Source organism: Pieris rapae, chromosome 14 (genome assembly GCF_905147795.1).
Source record: "Pieris rapae chromosome 14, ilPieRapa1.1, whole genome shotgun sequence".
Lineage (NCBI taxonomy): Eukaryota > Metazoa > Arthropoda > Insecta > Lepidoptera > Pieridae > Pieris > Pieris rapae.
The window spans coordinates 8,658,678-8,678,557 of NC_059522.1; the positions used below are offsets into that span (position 1 = coordinate 8,658,678).

The window sequence follows — 19,880 nt, forward strand, 5'->3', positions numbered from 1 at the left end:
TATATCCAAAAGTCGAAGCTGTCAGATTAAGAATTGAACAATTTTAGCTTTAAGAAAAATATAATTTATTTCATGTCATTATTTTCTATTGGCATCCTACTCATCGGCAAAGAAGACAAAGGATATAGGCCGAGATAAACAGCCGGCGTACCGCGTTCGTGGTACTTGGTACTTTAAACAGATGCTAAAACATAACATTAAGAGAGATCGAGATCGAAAAAACGAATATTTAATATTTTATATACCGAATTATTCAATACATACGTTAAACTATTCGTGGATCTTCCGCTCCAGATGTTTTCCAGCTGACCACGACGCTCAGACAGGAGCTACCGAATTAAGAAAGAGAGAGAGTTAATGATAGATAGATGAATGATGAAACAACTGATATAAAGAACTACAAATGAATAAAATAAACGTCTAATAAAATTATAAATCGTTGATTAAGCCTTAAAGAAAATGTACGTTATTATACTTTGAAATATAATATGCAACAGTACATATTGTCTTTAATATAATCTCTTTGAATTATACCTTTAATATAACAGTTAAAATGTGTTCATAAATATTCTCGTGCGTAAAATAATATTCATGAATACAAAAGAAATTTAATGGATCTTGTCTGGAATAAGAATATGAATGATCCAGCGCTGGTGTTACGTCTTTTGTTCTTTTGATAGCAGTTACTTTAAACTTGTCATAATTCTACGTTTTAAATAAGAAAACTGCATCCAAACTTAATTGGAGTACTTGGAATTTGATATTTTTCTTTTGTTATGCAACTATATGGATCTTGTGAGCCTCCTGCCCGTTTGCCCCTGTTCTATAAAAAAAACTCTTTTCGAAAATATTATGTCATTGCTTTTATGTTTTTCAGCATTTAAATGGCTATAAAAATGGCTTAGTTTAAAGTCTTGAAGTTTTAAAAAAAATAACATGTACATATAAATAAACATTTACCGGACGCATAGAATAAACCTTAACTAAAGTTAATCCAAAAATCCTTAATCTATATAAAATACACCTACTTCAGCTACGAACACTTTTAATAATAGAGAAGTATTCTAGATTTAAATTATGTCGTACAAAACATAATATAGAACTCCTTAATAATATATTTCCTTTACGATTTTATGACGCCGGCTAACCTTTCTTGAGACCGACCGTATACTAGAGATTTTAATGCAGACAGAAATGCACACTCTCCCATAACTATTGCAGCTTGATGCGGATGTCTTACAAGAGAGATAATATAGCAAGACTCATCCATGGTCTCTTTTCCATGCAACATTTATATACAAAATTGTAGAAATCTGGGAACATAAATAAACACTAAAGCTTGCTGAGTTTCCTCATAACCAAATAACTTAGATGATGCACTGGTTAACGGCTCTGCCCCAAGTTAATTAAAAAACACCACTATCAGCTCCACTAGACTGTACTGGAGAACACAAATACTAACCAACTTACCACGTCACAGTCAATAGTAGAATTCGTATTTTTTTGAAAGAATTCATAAAAGAGAAATCACGAGACATCAAAATCTTGTTCATTCAATAAGGTATAAATTGAGTGATATCAATTCGTTCATTAAGTTAGCATTCGCATTCAAATTGGAAAAAATCCCTTTCCATTTGAAGATTTATGATTGGCTATTGAGGCCTATTTCCGGCCGAGGTGATAAAATCAGTATTAAAAATTTCGTTATTATTGCATATTCAAGTAAAGAAATGTTCTTGAATATGGAATAAAAACGAGCTATTTGAAATGAAAATCAAAATTATGGAAAAATGCTAAACAAATAAAACTACTATTTGTTTAACAACAGTTGCTTGCTATTTGGAAAAACAAAATGTGGTCATGCCGGTTCAATAATTAATCAGCGTTTGACGATATAAATAGCTAGACAAAGCATTTTTGCTTTTTCCAAGTAGCTTGATGGTGAATCTTCCAATAGGACCTCCTTTCAAAGGATCCTTCCATAGGAGATTCTAATTGTTTAAATAGCATTAAAAGATAGAACCTACTAAAATGGGTGTTAAATGTGGTAACTACTTTTATGAAAAATGGAAGGAGTATTCCATGATATAGTCAGTAATAAAATAGTAAAATTACAAATATGAGCATAATAACTTTTCATAATAAAGAGTTTCATTAGGCATCCCTGTGAATCCCACGTTTTAAATGAAAAAACATGTTGATTTAAGTATGTATAGTAATTATTGTAGTCAAATTTACAGTTTTATAGATAGGCCACGACTTGTAAAAATATAACTCCTTTTATAATAATTAGAGATTGATTGCTAATGCAAATACACTAGGAGCTTAATAATTTATGTTAGTAGCGCTTAGTATACTTCTTAAAGTCATATTTTGGATGGTAGTGGAATAAAAAATAAAAAAATTAGTAGAAAACTATATGACAGCAATGACTACTTGGAAAAGTATTAGTATGGAGTTTGAGGACGAACAATTACTTTTAAAGACATCAGAACATGATTCCTGCATTAAAAATAATTTTGAGATTTCTATATTTCAATATATACCTAAAATTAGTACATCACTGAGTATTCGTTCCGCAATTAAATCTAAGTACATCATACATTTTATTTACGTATTCAATTATATATTTTCATCCCGTACTCATGCTGTCGACACACTGTAACCATAAAGTTTTTATGGCACTTTTAACTTCTTGAAAGTTGAATGGTAAAAATTTTGATCAGTACTTACTTATTTTTATCTCTAAGAACATATATTGTGTAAATATATTTCTTGGGATATTTATCTCTTTTAACGTGTACTCGTATACTGATGATAAAATAAAATTAAATAATAACACACATTATAATAATAAAAAATAATTTAGTGTTTAAAAGTCTTGTATTGTTTAAATACCTTATATTTTCCTCGTTGGTTTTAAATAGCGAAACAAATATTTATCATTTCATATAAAATAGGAAATTTGTTTCTGTGATTCATATTTTCTTTTTTTTCTATTAATCATCAGCCAAACATATCCTGCATATTGATTAAAAATAACTAAAGTCCACAGTTAGAAGTGGACGATAACTGAACAAACAGAGATAAGTATTGATAAATAATTCACTTTCTAAAATGTATTTGTCATCTACACTTGCATGCAGTCAAAAAAAGTACTCGTATTAAATTGTGTTAAAATAAAATCAATAGATATTATAGATATTAATTGAGATGTGTCTATTTTTGTGGCTAAGTTTGTGATAGATAAGGTCTTCATAAATCAATTAATTTTATACACGGGTTAGCATTCGTAGGTCCAATTTTGACGGGATCTATATGACAAAAGTATAGTACGCCCAATCATTAATATTGCATAAAGCTCTTGCCCTGTTTGCACATGCGCAGTAGTAGCTTTTTTCCATACAAAACAAACGACAGACGTGTTTCACTAAAGAAAATTACAAATAGGTATCAAACAGAAACAAAACTGATTTTATTCGTATTGATATATCGATTCGTGAATTCTTATGGAAAGTGAAAACCAAAACAAACAGAATACAACAATGTAAACATGAGTGAGCATAAGATATTGTTTTGTATTTTCTTTCTTATTATTTACTGCTTTTACAATGTTAACATGTGGTTTACGGCTATGAACAATCATGTTGAAGAAACAAAGATCGAGCCGGTCGATAAACAACCGAAAATAAAACGAAGTTCTTCAGTGAAAACCTCAAGGCACAATACAATTCCATTGTTCATGAAAGACGCATGCAGCGTTTTGGACATATTCACCAAGCCGGAAATCCACAGGAAACCACATAAAAACAAAATGGACGACGATAATGGGATATCTGCAATTGGTATAACCGTGTTTCTTGTGATACTTGTTTTGAATGCAGCTATGGATGCATTTAAAGAAAAATCAGAGATGAAAGAGAAAGAAAACACAGAAGGTCGGCGGCAGTCCCTCGCAGAGTTTGCTAATAAAAAACCATTGAGACGGGAGTCTAGTAGATTCGGATTTCAATTGTTTCAAATCTCTGAAACAGAAACAAAAACAGAAGAAAATCAAACTCGGAAAACAAGACCCTACTTGCGAGGAGATTCGATAAATTCTTATTTAAGTGACAAGAAGACTCAATCAGAAACCGCTCCAGCATCAATTGGTGACACGCATGAGGCTAAACTATTAAAACGACAGTCTATTGCTAGACTCATTGGTAAGTAAAAACTCGACCAATATTGTATACGCTTTGTGTTTCAATTATAAATTTTTAATATCTGTACTGTTTATAAATCTGTGTTCTGCTTGATTATACAAAATTAAGCCTGTCTGAAAACGCAAATCGCAAGTAAATTTATTATAATCATTCGAATGTTTATGTATGTAAACGTTAAAACTTTCCTCTTCTTATTTTCTTTTTACAAGGTCTGTCTGACGACTGAATTACGTATTGAGGTAAGATTCCATACATTTTTTCTGTATTTACACCTGCAAATGTTTTATTTATGCATGCATCACTGTTCTGTTACTGCATAATATTTTTGTTGTATTCATGTTTTAGCGAGACCTTACTTTTAAAGGATACGGCCCAGCTACAGAAGTATAGAAATAAATTTATTTTTTAAAGAAATTTTAAGTGATAATCAAACATTAAAACGAATATGCACATTTAAAATTATTTACCAATGATAAAACAATTTAATTATCTCTACATACTTAAAATCTTGATAAATCCTTTTTAAACCGATGTATTGTAAAAGTATTTTGTCAGATCAAATAAGATTTCTGTCGTATAAAATCGATTACACCTTCCTTTATTTTTAGGAGCGCGGCCAATTCCAATGGTACGTCGTTCATCCTTCCCAGTTCTTCCCTTGAACCCCGATGTCCAGGCGCTGATGCACCCCAATCGACAGGCGTCTTTAGACAGCGACGATGAAGGAGACGGGAAGTGTCGAAGAGTCAGATTTATTCGCCGATACTAACTTAACAATGGTATTATTATTTAAGAACAGATTTCAAGTTTTAATTTGTGTTAAATTTGTTAAAGAAAACATTCTTGAGCTAAACTGAGTATCGTCACAGACTCTTACTTATAAAAATTAAGCTATTCTTTTCTCCGTTATAAAATACATTCTATCTCATGAGAGCGTAAACACAATTTAACAAACAGACAAAAAAGCACTTTAGGTAAATGACTGGAATTTGATTAAGTTTTTATGAATAAAGGGGAATGTTAAAATTTCTATTTAGAATTAACAAAATAACAAAACTGATACAGTTTTCTTCCGAACAGATAATCTTTTCTATCTATACGTCAGTAACACTGAAAATGTTTAGAACTGGCCAGTTAGAAACTTTGCTAATTATATTTTTTTTTAACTTCAATTTAAAAACTCTTGGGTAACCTAATGTATATAGTATATTATTGCATTCATTTGTCAATTGTTTTTGTGAATTGGCGGCAAATCTAAATCTGTTGTTACAGTGAAAATGAACTTAACGCGAGGAAATTTTGGATCAATGATTTATTATGACTTTCGTTGTGGGCTTACTCAACAACAAAGCTATGATAGGCTGCGATTAGCATATCTTAATGAAGTCCTATCTTGTGCCTGTATTTACATCGGTTTAACGAGTTAAAGAGTGGACGTAACAATCTCACAGATCCGCGTGAGCGACATCCTTTAACAGCAAGACTACTGAAGATAATATCAGTGCTATGCTACGCATTATAGAGGAAGATAAGAGAACTATCAAAGATACGGGCAAGCCTAGGCATTGGTATGAGCCAAGTTAAAAAATATTACACATACATTTAGGCTTTGTACCAGATGGTTTCCCCATACTTTAACCGTCGACCAGATACCTTCGCATAGACAGGTGTCGCCAAATGTTAGATATGTCACAGGTGATAAAATGGATATATTGCTACGAATCCGAAATCAAAGGGCAATCAGCTCAGTGGTAGTTTCATTTCGAGGATCGGCCTACAAAGGTAAAAAAAGGAAGAAGTCAAGGAAAAAAGATGATTGCCTCATTCTTTGCTTGATAGAAGATGAAAGGACAGTTACCGCAGACTGTTCTGTCAATCGCTGTTTGACTATCGTCTTGAAAAAAAATCAATGTCAATTCACGTCAATGCGTCAGCCCACTCCACAACATAGACTGTTGAATATTTAACATGGCAGGTGTCGAGATAATGAGTCATCCGCCATACAGTCCTGACCTGGCACCCTGCAACTTAGATATAATTCGGGGTATTCGCTTTACGAGCCCTGAAGATGCGGTGAAAGCGTACAAAAATGCCATAGAAGAGAAGCCCATTCTTCCTTCCCAAGGAGATGGGGGCCTACTGCTTTTCTCAGTAGTTCCATCGAATGCGACAATGTGTAGAGAGGAACGGACATTACTTCGAAAAACAATAAAAGTATTGGCAACATTCTACATTAAGCCGTTTTTCATTTTCAGTGGTCTCTAGGTATAAAGCCTTTCCTTAACTTTTGAAAGTAATTTAAAAATATGTACAGATTAGGGAAAATTAAAGGTCGTTCAAATCAAGCGATTTATTAATATTGTAAATAACTCAGACATATTATGCTCTTATAAAGATCTATTGTTCTATACTATTTTACATATAATAGATGTTGTATAATAAAAATATTGTGTCTAATAAAAATGTTAATGCTGTTGATAATAAAATGGACAAACTTTATTCTAGTTAATAAAAAACTACAAATTCTATTATGAACAAAGACGTGATATTGAATGAAAACATGGATGGTGAGGCCTTATCTTTGGTGGCAAAGGGGTAAGAGGTGATATATAACAGAAAAAAGATTCAACTACTGTATATGAATACATATACTTTTGTTTGTATTATATAAATTAAAATTTGTTTTGGTTGTATTAAATTTAGCGCTAAAGATAAAATTTATTATCATCCGTTATATTAAAGTGTCTAAAACACCTTTATACAATTAGTTGTTTTAAATATAAGTTGGTATGCACCCCGGTATTGTGAATTCTTTATTGTATTCATACTGTATTTCTATCTAGTCTTCTAATTATCTGATATGATAAATAAATAAAGAAGTCGGTTAAAACTTAACTTCATTAAATTATTGTTAATACTTATTCTATATATTGTGAAATGTTAAAAACAATTTCATTATAACAGGGTTACCCGTTAAATGTATTGAAATTTTCTGAATTAAACAATAAAACTTATTTCTTTTAAATTTTATTTTAGACAAATAAATAATATAGAAAAAACATCTGAGATATAGACAATACTTTCGGTGATTTCGAATTTTCTATATGGATATAGGTAACGGCTTTTCAGAGCCAAATACCTTAAAGTAAACCTTCTTCAGAATCTTTCTTCTTCCTTTCCATTTGGATATGTTCTTTGCTTTCTCCACCCATTCATCCCCTAAAACCCTAACGATGTCGTCAGGCAAATAGTAATTTTGTATTTATTTCTCTTCACCTGTTAAAAACAGGCAAATATGGCCGAAAAGATTTGGAGCAAGATGAAATACGCCGCTCAAGAACGAACGCGATGGAAACTCACTGTCAACGTCCTCCGCCCCATCTAGAGGTACGGGACATTAAATCATGTCAAGTGTTCAAATCAATGCCAATGTGTGAATAAACAGTGAAGATGCACAGATTTTCTTTGTTTACAAATGGTGCCGAAATGTCCTCGATCCGTCCCGCTTGGATTCGCGCCAAATTCTTGTCTTCAATGCGTTACTATTTTATTGGATTCGTTGTATACAATAAACGATTCATCCGATTCATACAATAAACGATTATTTACTAATTATAAAGATAATTAATATTTAACCTTGCCTAAAGGGACTCCTTTTAATAATATTTTTTAATAATAAAATTTTAAGGTTAGTTATTAGATATATTTTTATGTATTACGTTATGTCGAATTAAATGTATTACTAACAGTCTTAAAAAAAAAAATTAAATTTCCCCGTTACACCTCGACATCCGTTGTTCCACAACTCAGCATTGCACACTCACACGCACCCTGCATGGAATTCCACATTCTTTACATAGAACCAATTCGACTTAGCGTCTTTAAAAAAAACTATATATTTATAAGGCCAGGCTGGCGAGCCCTGTGGCAATTATGTTATGGGTGGCGGTATCAACTTAGCATCAGGTGAGACTCGTGCCCGTTGGCACCGTTGTTTGGGCTTGTATAAAAAAAAATTAAACTTATCAATAAAGTACTTATGATATCTAGAGTAAAAGCCGACGTGAAATCCTATACTCAAACTCAAAATCATCCGCGATTTCGTTAAGAATTTAGAATAAAACTGTGTTCTTTATTTCCAATCCTATCTAAATAAAACATTAACGAACTACTTACCAATAGAAATATGTTACAGCAAACGCGTAACATATATAACATAATAACAAACTCATTATTATTGATACTTTATCAATTATAAGTTTAATTTTTTAGATGCAAATTACCAGTGAAAGCTCTGTACAATATGACAGCTAATTCTAAATTTGAAAAGGCCTTGCCATAGTTTTAAAAATAATTCTTGATTACCTCACATATCGCAGTCTCGTACGATCGGGAACAAACGCCACTCGTGCGGGAACACATATATCCGAAAGTGATGTGATGCATCCAAAATGAGTGCTCAAGCACCGACCGTCCTACATTGGAACTACAGGGGCTTCACAGAATTCCCACTTCAGAAACTGCAAGGAGATGAAACGGACGTCATCGATATATATCTTAAGGAGAATCTGATTTCGCGCATTCCCAGCGATATTTGCAAACTCAGCAACCTAGAAAGCTTGTACTTGAGCGGTAACGATATTACCGAGTTACCGCGGGAGATATCGAAGTTATGTAGCCTTAAGTGCCTGGATATTAGCGGGAATCGATTAAGATTCATCCCAGATGAGATAGCTGAAGCGAGGAATCTTAAATTTCTGATATTAGACGAAAATGAGTTGGTGCATTTACCTCTGCGGCTGGCTGAGTTGCGTTCGCTTCGATATCTTTCGGTTTGTGGTAAACGTTTATCATTAGTCTTTTCTGTTTTGTTATTAATAAAATTAAGTGCTCATGGGCAATGCAAATGCGTTGCCCGTCTTTAAAAATGTGGTACGCTCATTTCTTAATAATAACTGATTTAATACTTGAGACAAAAATTGGTGAAGTAATAATGACTTTTAAGAAGAAATATCGATACATATTTTAGGATTAAAACAAGTTTCTTATGGGATAATCTTTCTTCTAGAGAGCAAAAAGCTGAAGTTAGACAGCTCAACGTGTTATGTTTAAGTAAGAAAAGTATTTGAAACAACTTAACCAAAAGTTTTAATTAAGTCTAACATTTTTATGAACAGTAATTACGTTGTTGTTTTGGAGCCATCATAAATAAGATTTGTAGGTTCTTGAAATACAATGAAAGCTTACGAAAAAGCTTTGAAACTGTCTTAAAATAAATCCACTCTATTTTATTTCGAACTAGCTTTTACCTGCCTGAAATAAGGGTGAATGATTAGTTTAATAAACTGTAGCATTTTTTAGTTCAACACCAGTTTTATTATTCCGTAAAAACACACCCTTATTCTTTACGTGGTTTGTTCTATATTTAAGTATTTAAATTATATTGTTATGCAGTATAAAAATTAAAACAAAAGATAAACAAAAACATTTGAGAAATTGTGAAACGATGGGAATAGAATGCAAAATTCATATAATCCTCCTTCAAAAACCACATTGAAATGTTCAGTTTTTAGTGCTCGTAAAACGTTAGACAGTTGCGATGTTTACTGGAGCTAACAAACTGGACATAAATCTTATTTAATGTTTCCTCATTGATTCGCCCCATTTACGTAAGTTACGCAGAAATTACGAAATTTTGTTATTGTTCTGAGCTTAAACTGGGTAAGCAAAATGGCTTTGCATTCTGTTGGAAATTACTAATTCTTTTAACTTCTATTTCTATTTTTCATTTATTTTCAAACACAAACATACAGTATTTACAATATTCTTAGTAATAATAATAATTAAAAATTGGTATTTTTTTATTGATGTACTTGTGAGATCTAGAAATTATATGATTATGTATTTAATTTGAAAAGTTAAACGTATACTAAGATTATCCACGCTGGAAGCGTCATTATATTATTATTATCATTATAGACAGTCATATCACTCAAATAAATTAGCGTGCAATACAAGAAATCTTAAAATAGACAGCGATATTTGAATAATAAATTAAAAACCGGACTAAATGTAATTATATAAATAGAATACGAAAAAAAATATTAATAATTTTTATTACAGATAACAAATTAAAGTGGCTCCCACAAAGACCTGTTTTCAATTACCATCATTGCGAATTTAGATTCTGGAGAAATACTGACCTGAAAAGTTTGCCGTATTCTCTTTGGTACCACATGTTCAGGGAACAACAAACAAGAAGTCTAAATATTGGGTAATGTATTATGAATGGAGATAAAAAAAACCATTTTGTATATTCTCACTCCTTTGCCTATGGGTATATTTGAATTGTCATGTTATTTCCGTTGCAGGGAATTTGTGCTTAGATTGATAGTTTTTAGGATATCAACGCTATAAAAATTCAAAGTCCGCCCTGCCGTTGTATTAGTCCCCTATAAGCCGATGTTTTAATAAATAGGTTTTAGTGCATTTTAGAGTCGGTTAAATGTTTTTAAGGAGCACATTTAAGCTACGTGTAGAAATCTCAACGCGTGCGTTGACATTTCTTTCTATGTGCAATTACATCTTGTTTTTATGCTGTAGAAAAACATTGTGACGGAAGGACCTCAAATCGATTACTTGCACAAGATCTATTACAGAAAATACTGTTTATAAAGCAAAAATATGAAACATCTGCGGTCAGAAATATCATGTTTTGTTCGTGTATGTATTAGTTAAGCAAATACATACGAATGGTGATTTATTGATACTAGTAATATTATTTTATTTATTATACTTCTTTATAGTTATGCCCAGAGTTTATTTTTGTTAAAATAAATTTGAAAAGCACCGTGCTGAAAAAAAAAAGAATCTGTTTCATGATCATTTTTAAATCTAATAGGCAAATACGTGATCAGCCTCCAGTGCCTGACACACGTTGTAGACTTTTTGGGTCTAAGACATGTCGGTTTCCTCGCGATGTTTTCCTTCACCATTCGAGCAAATGTTAAATGCGCACATAGAAAGAAACTCCATTGGTGCACAGCCGGGGATCGAACCTACGACCTTAGGTATGAGAGTCGCACGCTGAAGCCACGAGGCCAACACTGCTCTAACCCTGCACCGTGCTGAAACCTACTTAAAAACCAATCTAAAATGCTTACGTAACGTATTAATTAATTTTTTTTTTTACAGCTGTCTGCATACTAATGATGACAAGACACCCGGTCGTATTAAGATATTAAAAAGCAAAGCAGCATTGCCTGTTCCCGGCACCTATCGGATTATTATGAAAAGTCCCGCTCCACCAAGTCTGTTTGAACTAAGCAAAAGAAAGTTCTACCAATTAATATGTAGCACAGTTAACTCAATCAACAATCAATCCAGATATTTTAATATAAATAAAACAAATGAAGGTGTGAGCTTTTTAGAAGAATATTTAGAGGGGATTAATATTTCACAAAGCGATATTAATGGAAATTACAAAACTAGGTTACGAGAAAACGTTGGGACTCAAAGAATATATGTGCCATCGGATCTTATTGAGGAATATTATTGCTATTTACCAAATTTTATAAAAAATGACCTCTGCAATGGACCAGTTTCCAGATGTGAAAATGTCATTTGTAAAAAACCTGTATTTGAGTTTGTTTTTTTGGAATTTTGTACGCAGTAAGTTCACTTTTCGATAAGCTTATTTTTGGCAATTAAATCCTATAATGTATCTATACTTCGCTATTTGCATATTAATTATTATCAGAAACCGATTTATAATCTTCTAATCTTTGTTTTTATTGCTTTTTTTTCAGAAAAATAATATTAATTGATAAAACGGAAGACATAACATTAAGTGCTGTGTTTTGTTCAAAAAGCTGTGCTGATTTATGGAAAGCAGAGAAAAATGTTTTAGAATGGGAATTATTATAACGAAGGCTATTAAACTATATGATTTATACACTTTTATTTAGCTTTTTTAAATATGGTTAATACGTCCTTTCCATTTAATAGTGAAAGAATCTTCACTGAGAACTTCTAAAATTCATGCTGAGATCTTTAGATTTCATTGTATCTCAATTTCAAGATTTTTTATATTGGGTAAATACAGTCAAAACCGTTCACGACATCATTTAGGACAACATACCGGTTATATTGACCAAAATCAGAGGTCCCGGCTGAATTCTATGTAAGGTAATAACAACGTCATCGGCTGTTATGACTATCGGTTTTTACGACCGAATATGAGTAATCACTTCAATGTTATAATAGAATTTGGCTGTAGTTGTAACCCGTTACATATTGAGGTTACTCCAGAACTCATACAGACAGTTAAAATTTTCTTATAGTGAAACTTTAGGCGTTGGAAAAAAAAATACTGTCACATTTTTCCATGGTTACCATGGTTGATTCGAAGAGATTCGAACCCAATAATTACGGAAATACATAGTAAAGACAACAATGTTAGAAATAATTATATTACAATTAATGAAATTCTGTAAATCAATCTCAATCTATTGGTAGAAAGATTATGTATATGTATGCATGTCTATGATAATAAAAGCCTTAAAATACGTACCAAAAAAAGCAAAAGCCTTAAGTTTAATACAAACTTTATCTTATTTAACTTTATCTAACAAATTTCTACTGTATTTAGTAGATCATTTTTCGAATTACATGTGTACCCTATTACACACACAATTTTATTTTCTTCTTGATGGAAGAAATAATAACGAAATCGTCTTCTTTATATCACAAATAGTAACTCTTCAACATTAACAACATTTTATTTTCGCTACTTCATACCTGCCACAGTATTTTGTCAAATTTCAAATAATCATTAACACATTTTTGTAACATAAAGAAATTATTTAATTTCATAACATTATCTATGTTTCTGCTGTCATCTTTCTGTCAATAGGTTGTATGCTTAAATATTGTTAGTAAAAATGTGGACACCAAGACTTTCCGGAGCGACCCCGTTTGAGAAGGCAACTGAAAAACAAGAGGCTTCACACGGCTACTTCCATGGACACAACTGCTGTTTACCCAAAGATAAAGTCACCAGCCATGAAATAAAGTGTGGTCGGTTTAAACGGGTTTTAGTGGATCTTATGACTGTTAATATAAGCGATGAAAGATCTCGACGAATGTACAAGTAAGGTTTATATTTATGATAACGTGATATAAAGAAATCCAATAATATTAGGCTTTATCAGAATTTTCATTTAAGCACATTTTAATCTTCTTCTAAATCTGTATGCCATTTTTGAAAAAGGTCTCCTCCAAATCCCTCCATTCCACTCTGCACTGTGCCACTCACTACCATGTTCCACCTGCTGTTGATTTAGATAATGGATTTTTCGTGAAGAAATTTTAAATTAACAAGTTCCCATCACGAACTCCGGCTGCTCGGGCTGCTCTAACAGTCCTCTGTTATATTGATTTGCATTGAATTATATGGGATATAGAAAGGATTCAATAAGAACTTAGTGCCACAGGCCAATCCATAGTGTTTTTACGGTTAGGAATAGTCAACCAAACTTTTTAATTGACGATCACAGTAAGTCTCTATGAGGTTAAATGAAGTGTGTACACTTACAACTTTCTTAGGCTTAGTTGACACCTGGTTTCAAACGAAATTTCATTTTATTTGAAACCAGGTTGTTTGTTTTCATTTGCACAATTATTTAAACATATTATAAAAGACAGAGTACAAATATTTAGCGTTTTTCATAGAAAATTTTGAAATATTAATGTTTTAACCTGCAGGTCATATTCTGCACTTTGTGCTGTAAAATATCTTCAGTTTAAAGAATATCCCTGGACCATTCATCCACTGAGTAAATTCAGATTTTACATGGAAGCCTTCATTGTGTCCTTGATTATGGTATCCGATATATTACTCACTGTCCATTTCTCTCGACCGGATCCACGTGAATATGTTAGTTTTATTTAATTTGACCTAAAATAGTTTTACCTTAAACTTATAAACACGTCCTTTCCTACTCCTCCACAAAATATGGCTATTCACACAAAAGCTGAGCACCACCTCGATGACTGGAATCTTCCAGTCTACTTTTCAAGCCATTTCCTTTTGCGAACTAGCAAGCTGCTCTACTCCAAGTTTATACAATTCTACTCCACTGAGAGTAGAACTTTCAACCGCAACATATCCTCTAGCAACATGACTGTCTGCGGTAGCTGTATTTAATGTGATAATAATAAATGCCCTCTCATCGTATACTTGGTTAGCAAAGCGCCACTCACGCGAGCAATACAGATAATTAACAAAATTTCTATTGAGATAGACCTATTTGTACACTGGCTGAGTTCACAAGAGTTGCTTGCTATATTGTTAGTTATAAGATTCAGGCGTATAAGTTTAATTTTTTAATGTTTCGATGTAGGATAATTGGTGTGGGTATTATTTTGAAGTTCTATCGAATTAGTAGTAACTGTTAAGATAGAAAAATGTTGTGGAGTAAATAAATAAATAAATGTTTTTTCAGGCTTTAGAAGGATACTGCTTACTATGTCTCGATATAACATACCTATTATGTAAAATGACGAACTTCATTACGGGCTACATAGCTGGAGATACATGTCCTGAAGCGATATTAGATGTGAAACGTATTGTTCCCAAATATTTCACTTCTTGGTTCATACCAGACATCAGCTCTGTATCAAATGTCTTTCTCAAAGTGTTTGGATATGAAAGTGTTTACTACGAACAACTGTTAACATCATTGAAGATAATACGGATCCTTAAACTCTTTTATCATGTGCACAATTTGAGTGAGGGTTTTAAACTAAAGGTACTATTATCATTTATCAATATGGTACATGTTGTATTATACTTAGTTGTTCGGAGTAATACCTGCGGCTGAGTTTCATCACCTGACGTCAAGGCAGAATACAAAATACCATCCGTATCACTTCGACGTCCAAAACTGAGGATCACATACCATTCTTGAGGCATTTTTTGTGCATCATCACTATGTGATGCTCAAAGCTGCCCACTGAAGTATTTCCAAACAATTCGACTTATAGTGCTACAAGAAAAGAGCGTACTAATTCTTAAAAGACCGGCAGCGCGCTTGCGAGCCTAATAGTAGTGTGTCTATGGGCGCCAGTATCAATTAACATAGTGAGCTTCCTGCCCATTTGCCTCATGTAACATAAATAAAAGAAAAAATGTAGTTAAAATTGATATCAGTAAAGAGTTTCTTATTATTGCATATTAAGAGTATATTGGCGCCTTTGCAGTGGCGTAGATACCTTGGGTGGCATCCGGTGCGGTAGTTGGTGGTGTCACCCCATGGAAAGTAAAAAGCAATAAATTTTATCTAATGGATCATTTATTAAAAGATAGCGAGTATGGGACAGAGAATCCCTCACGACAGCGTCAGGCTCTTTTGCGGGAATCCCCGAATTCTGCATACAGCTAGCGCTAGTGGAGGAATTCCTAAAAAGGATTTTTTATGTTAGCGGTTTATTTCTTTGTTTGTACATTGTTCTCATAAGTTGAGAGACCAGATGGGACCCGGTGCGGACCGCCCCCGCCACCACGCCACTGCACCTCTGTGTCAGATTCTTGCTTTGATTCCGTAGACCTGGTCACTCCATTACATGAGTGAGAACCATACAAACCAAACCGTTTATTTTGTAAAGCAATTTTACCATTTGGTTACGACTTACTTGAAACATTATACAAAATTATAATAAAAGCATATTTTTTTCTTAAAGCTAGCATGGAACACGGCGATAGAAATTACCCTGCTCATAGTAATTTATTTAATCTGGAATATGTATTTGCAATTCGCTGTTGAATATATTTACGAAGACTCTTATACGCCCACAACACCCAAAGATTGTTCCTGGATTACGATGGGAAATCTCTGGGATAAAGAATTAACAACTAGATTCGTCTATTCATTGGATAGAGCAGGTTTGTTATATAGAAAAGTTAGAAGAGTCATGTACAATTCCAAAATACGAAAATAAGAGAGAGAAAGAGAGATGGCATCCCCTTAAATCGTCGATGTCAGTGGGGTCTCTCGGCATCTTCTACGGTATTTACAATGGAGTGTTCGAATTAATAGCGGCAATTAAGTTTCATCATCGGACGTCGAGGCAAAGTACGTTATTACCGTATTACCCCGACGTCCGACGTCCCACAAATAGCGCGAACAACGAGCATTATTAAATACATTTATTATCGCGCACCCTCAGTTTGTGGGACCAGGTGCCCACTGAATTATTTCTGAACCAATTAGCCTAAGAAAAGATGTTCCAATTCTGAAATTATCGGAAACAGCCTTCTGGCAATGTTTGTGTTCATAAGGCAGTGGTATCACTTAACATCATGGTACCATCTAAACCGTTTACTTCCTATTGTATGTAGAAATATTTATTAAAAAGTCATTCACAAGTGCTATAATTGTACATAAGAAAATCATACGCAGCTGTTTAAATTTGTATGATTTCGCGTCATCTAAACGCCTCAGCCATAATATGTTATGTATCTGTGAACCAAACTAGTTTATCCGATACATTTACATTTAAAATCAAAATAAAAATGTAATTTACAGTTGGGATGCTGAGGGGAAACGCAAATATACACATCCTTGAGAAAGAAGGATGTGTTAAAACGTTTCTCATTGTTGCATGGTTCATTTCTCAGGTACATATTACTAACATTTGTTTGTATCTGAAACTAATGACGCTATTTTTCGATTTTATATAATGTTAATTAAAATTACTTAATATACCTTGACGTTTGATGTTATGGAACCAGCTGCCTAACCAATCCTGGTATTTCGTAACCTTTACTAGGAACCTTCATGAGAAGCGTACTGCCAGTACTTAGCCAACCGTACTTACATTTACTACTGAACCCGCAACGCATTTGCAAACTTAGTGTTGCGGGGTGTCCATGGGCGGTGCTTTATATGAGTAATCTTTTGTCGCTTTCTAAACGCAGTGTGCAGTAAAGAATATAACCTACGTTAAAATCATTAAATGAAAGAAAACAGGTACATACCTATTATATAAATATTTTGGTCAGAAATTAATTATTGGATAATAATTAAACTGTTTAACCTGGGATACAATGATCTTCGTATAGTACCTATTTGCATTAAAATTAAAAGGCGCCATCTACTAATGCTCTATAAAAATTTTGTTTTTTTTAAAATATATTTTAGGTATTACTATTACATTGTGGATTTAAATATCTTATTACATTATTCGGGACGGAATCCGCCCGGGCCCAATACTTCATAATGGCGAAACAAGTCGAAATGTACTTGGATCAGAAGAAATTTCCAACGAGAATTAAAAACAAAGTCCTCAGGTTTTACGCGATTGGGTTTCAGTCACATTTCTTTGCAGTAAGTAGAGTTTCAATTGATACTTCGAAGCAGTTTTGACATTCTTATATATACTGATAGGTTTTCCGCCTGATCCCAAGGTCGAACCTCCATACAATAACATCGAAGTTACAGAGTACGGGCGCTGGCCGGCTTGAATGGATAGCAGTGGCGATATTATTATTATATTTTTGTATTATTTTTCTCTATGGAATCTAATTGTATAATCGTTTTCTGTGTGTAAGGTAGTATTTGCGTACCGAAACAAATTAGAATTACGATCCTACAAGAAAAGATAGAGAGCCAATTCTTCTCTTCGCCGCGCCCTGGGTTACTTAGCCACCACGATACTACTGAATACAGTAACCATACATTAAAACTTAATCGGCTTAACTTCACTATTTAACAACTCATCTCTTTTCATCACAGTTTGAATTTAGTTTGACGAAACGAGACAAAACACTGTACGAGTCTATTGATTGATTTCTCCTTATCTTTGAGAATATTATTTCTTCCTGTATTCTGAGTATTTTTGTTAATTTTTAGGAATATCGTATGATGTCCTGTGTGTCTGGTCAACTCCGTGAGGACATCATCATGCACACAGGAAGACAACTAGTACGAGATGTGGCATTCCTGAAGCAGCTTCCAGGATCACTGCTGTTTCAAATCGGGAGTAAACTAAGAATTGTTATGTTTGTTGCTGGTGATATTATCATGAAGATCAAAACTATAGGTCAGTTTCATATGTATGTTAGATTGAATTAAGCAATATAAATTATGTTCATTAAAATATGTATAATGCAAATAAAATAATAATCTATTCGAAAATGGATCGAAGATTGTTTCAGTCGGTAAAAAACAAATCAACGAGCTTAAACCTTGATTGGTCTGGGCCTCAGATATATGTATCTATTTCATGATCATTTGTCAATCTGATAGGTAAGTGATCAGCCATCTGTGCCATCACACGCCATCGACTTTTGGGTCTAAAGTCGGTGTCCTCACGAAGGTTTCCTTTACCGTTCGAGCAAATTTTACGCTCATAGAAAGTCCATTGGTGCACAGCCCGGGAGCGAACCTACTACGTCAGGCATGAGTGTCACACGCTGATACCACTAGGCCAGCACTGTTCTGCTTTAACTCCCTGTACTTAAGTTAAATGACTTTATATAGCGGTATTTATATGGATCGTATGTGTGCCAATTTCGATGTCTGTATTTACTACCGAAAATTCACATATATGACAAAAATATAAGTTATTGCATTAAACCCTAATAAGACAAACTGTATATATGTATATATACGACAAATTTTATATTTTTCAGGAGATTGCCTATACTTTATTCACAAAGGTACAGTGGCAATATATTGCGAGTCAGGCAAGGAAGTGTGTCATTTGGAAGATGGCGATTTCTTTGGAGAAATCGCGCTAGTAATGAGTCACAGACTGCGAACCGCTTCCGCTGTCGCTGTAACCAATTGTGAACTGTTTCGATTGGACCGAGAGGATTTCGAAAGTTATGTTGCCTGCTATCCCACTGTGTATGAGGACATCAAAAAGTTGGCAACTAACAGATATGAGCAGTCCAAAATGTTGGATGACCACCATAAAACGGAGTTGAACATGAAGAAGAGCAGAAAGGTCGAATTGCCGGATTGAAATATTACAATATAAGTTTGTTTAGTATATAGAAACTCGTATCTTTAACTTTTTTGTTTTAAATATGTTTATCCAAACTTTGTTTTAAGTTTTATGTTAATATGTAATGGACTCGTTAAACAAAAACAATTTAATTAGTCCCAGACTAATACATAACCTGATGATAATACAATATACACATTGACACGTAGACAAAACTGGGTTTGTAATAATTTAATGATTATGTCTATTTCCCAAAAGGGTAGGCAGAGACAACAGATCTCCACTTGCTTACCTTACCTCTCTCGCGTCATCCATTTTCATGACATTCACCATCCATGTGGTTTATGGGTACTGGTAATAATTGTGGGATATTAAATAAAACACAAATATATTTTACAGCGTTTTATTCCAGCCACCATTTTAAAATAAAAAAATATACAAAACTATAAATACTGATTCAAGTATTCACTCAATCGAAAAATATCACAATTTAAAAAAAGAGAAGACATCGGAATGCATTCTAAAAAGTTCACAAAAATAATTCAGTAATTATTTTTATGAGACACCAGATAGTTTTAAAACTTACTTAACATAGTACTGTGCTTAATATAATATTTTTCCAGTTCCAAAAATGGACATTACAATCACGGTAATATATTTAGT

At 33.1% G+C, this 19,880-nt stretch overlaps 3 protein-coding genes across 6 annotated transcripts; all 3 read left to right on the forward strand.

The window, feature by feature from the left end:
• The first annotated feature begins 3,212 nt into the window (after window positions 1-3,212).
• On the forward strand, window positions 3,213-7,601 carry LOC110995234. 4 transcript variants are annotated; one of them, XM_045631137.1, is made up of 3 exons: window positions 3,213-4,205; window positions 4,814-4,984; window positions 7,495-7,601. In XM_045631137.1, exons 1-2 carry the CDS (start codon window positions 3,554-3,556, stop codon window positions 4,972-4,974), a joined length of 813 nt encoding a protein of 270 aa, XP_045487093.1. In that variant the 5' UTR covers window positions 3,213-3,553; the 3' UTR covers window positions 4,975-4,984; window positions 7,495-7,601. The 4 variants fall into 4 exon arrangements, with proteins under 4 accessions (XP_045487093.1, XP_045487092.1, XP_022117988.2 ...); XM_045631136.1 differs by lacking the exon at window positions 7,495-7,601 and adding an exon at window positions 5,478-7,117; XM_022262296.2 differs by lacking the exon at window positions 7,495-7,601 and adding an exon at window positions 4,415-4,444 and having other exon boundaries at window positions 4,814-4,927.
• A 977-nt stretch (window positions 7,602-8,578) lies between these two features.
• Window positions 8,579-12,167, forward strand: LOC110995233 (leucine-rich repeat and IQ domain-containing protein 4). The gene is made up of 4 exons (XM_022262294.2): window positions 8,579-9,044; window positions 10,329-10,479; window positions 11,400-11,876; window positions 12,014-12,167. The coding sequence occupies exons 1-4, from the start codon at window positions 8,657-8,659 to the stop codon at window positions 12,129-12,131; spliced, it is 1,134 nt and encodes a 377-aa protein (XP_022117986.2). The 5' UTR covers window positions 8,579-8,656; the 3' UTR covers window positions 12,132-12,167.
• Window positions 12,168-13,073: 906 nt separating this feature from the next.
• On the forward strand, window positions 13,074-19,575 carry LOC110995238 (potassium/sodium hyperpolarization-activated cyclic nucleotide-gated channel 2-like). Its single transcript, XM_045631104.1, has 8 exons — window positions 13,074-13,356; window positions 13,971-14,142; window positions 14,711-15,016; window positions 15,948-16,149; window positions 16,793-16,884; window positions 17,408-17,593; window positions 18,119-18,308; window positions 18,901-19,575. Exons 1-8 carry the CDS (start codon window positions 13,148-13,150, stop codon window positions 19,233-19,235), a joined length of 1,692 nt encoding a protein of 563 aa, XP_045487060.1. The 5' UTR covers window positions 13,074-13,147; the 3' UTR covers window positions 19,236-19,575.
• The last annotated feature ends 305 nt before the right edge of the window (window positions 19,576-19,880 follow it).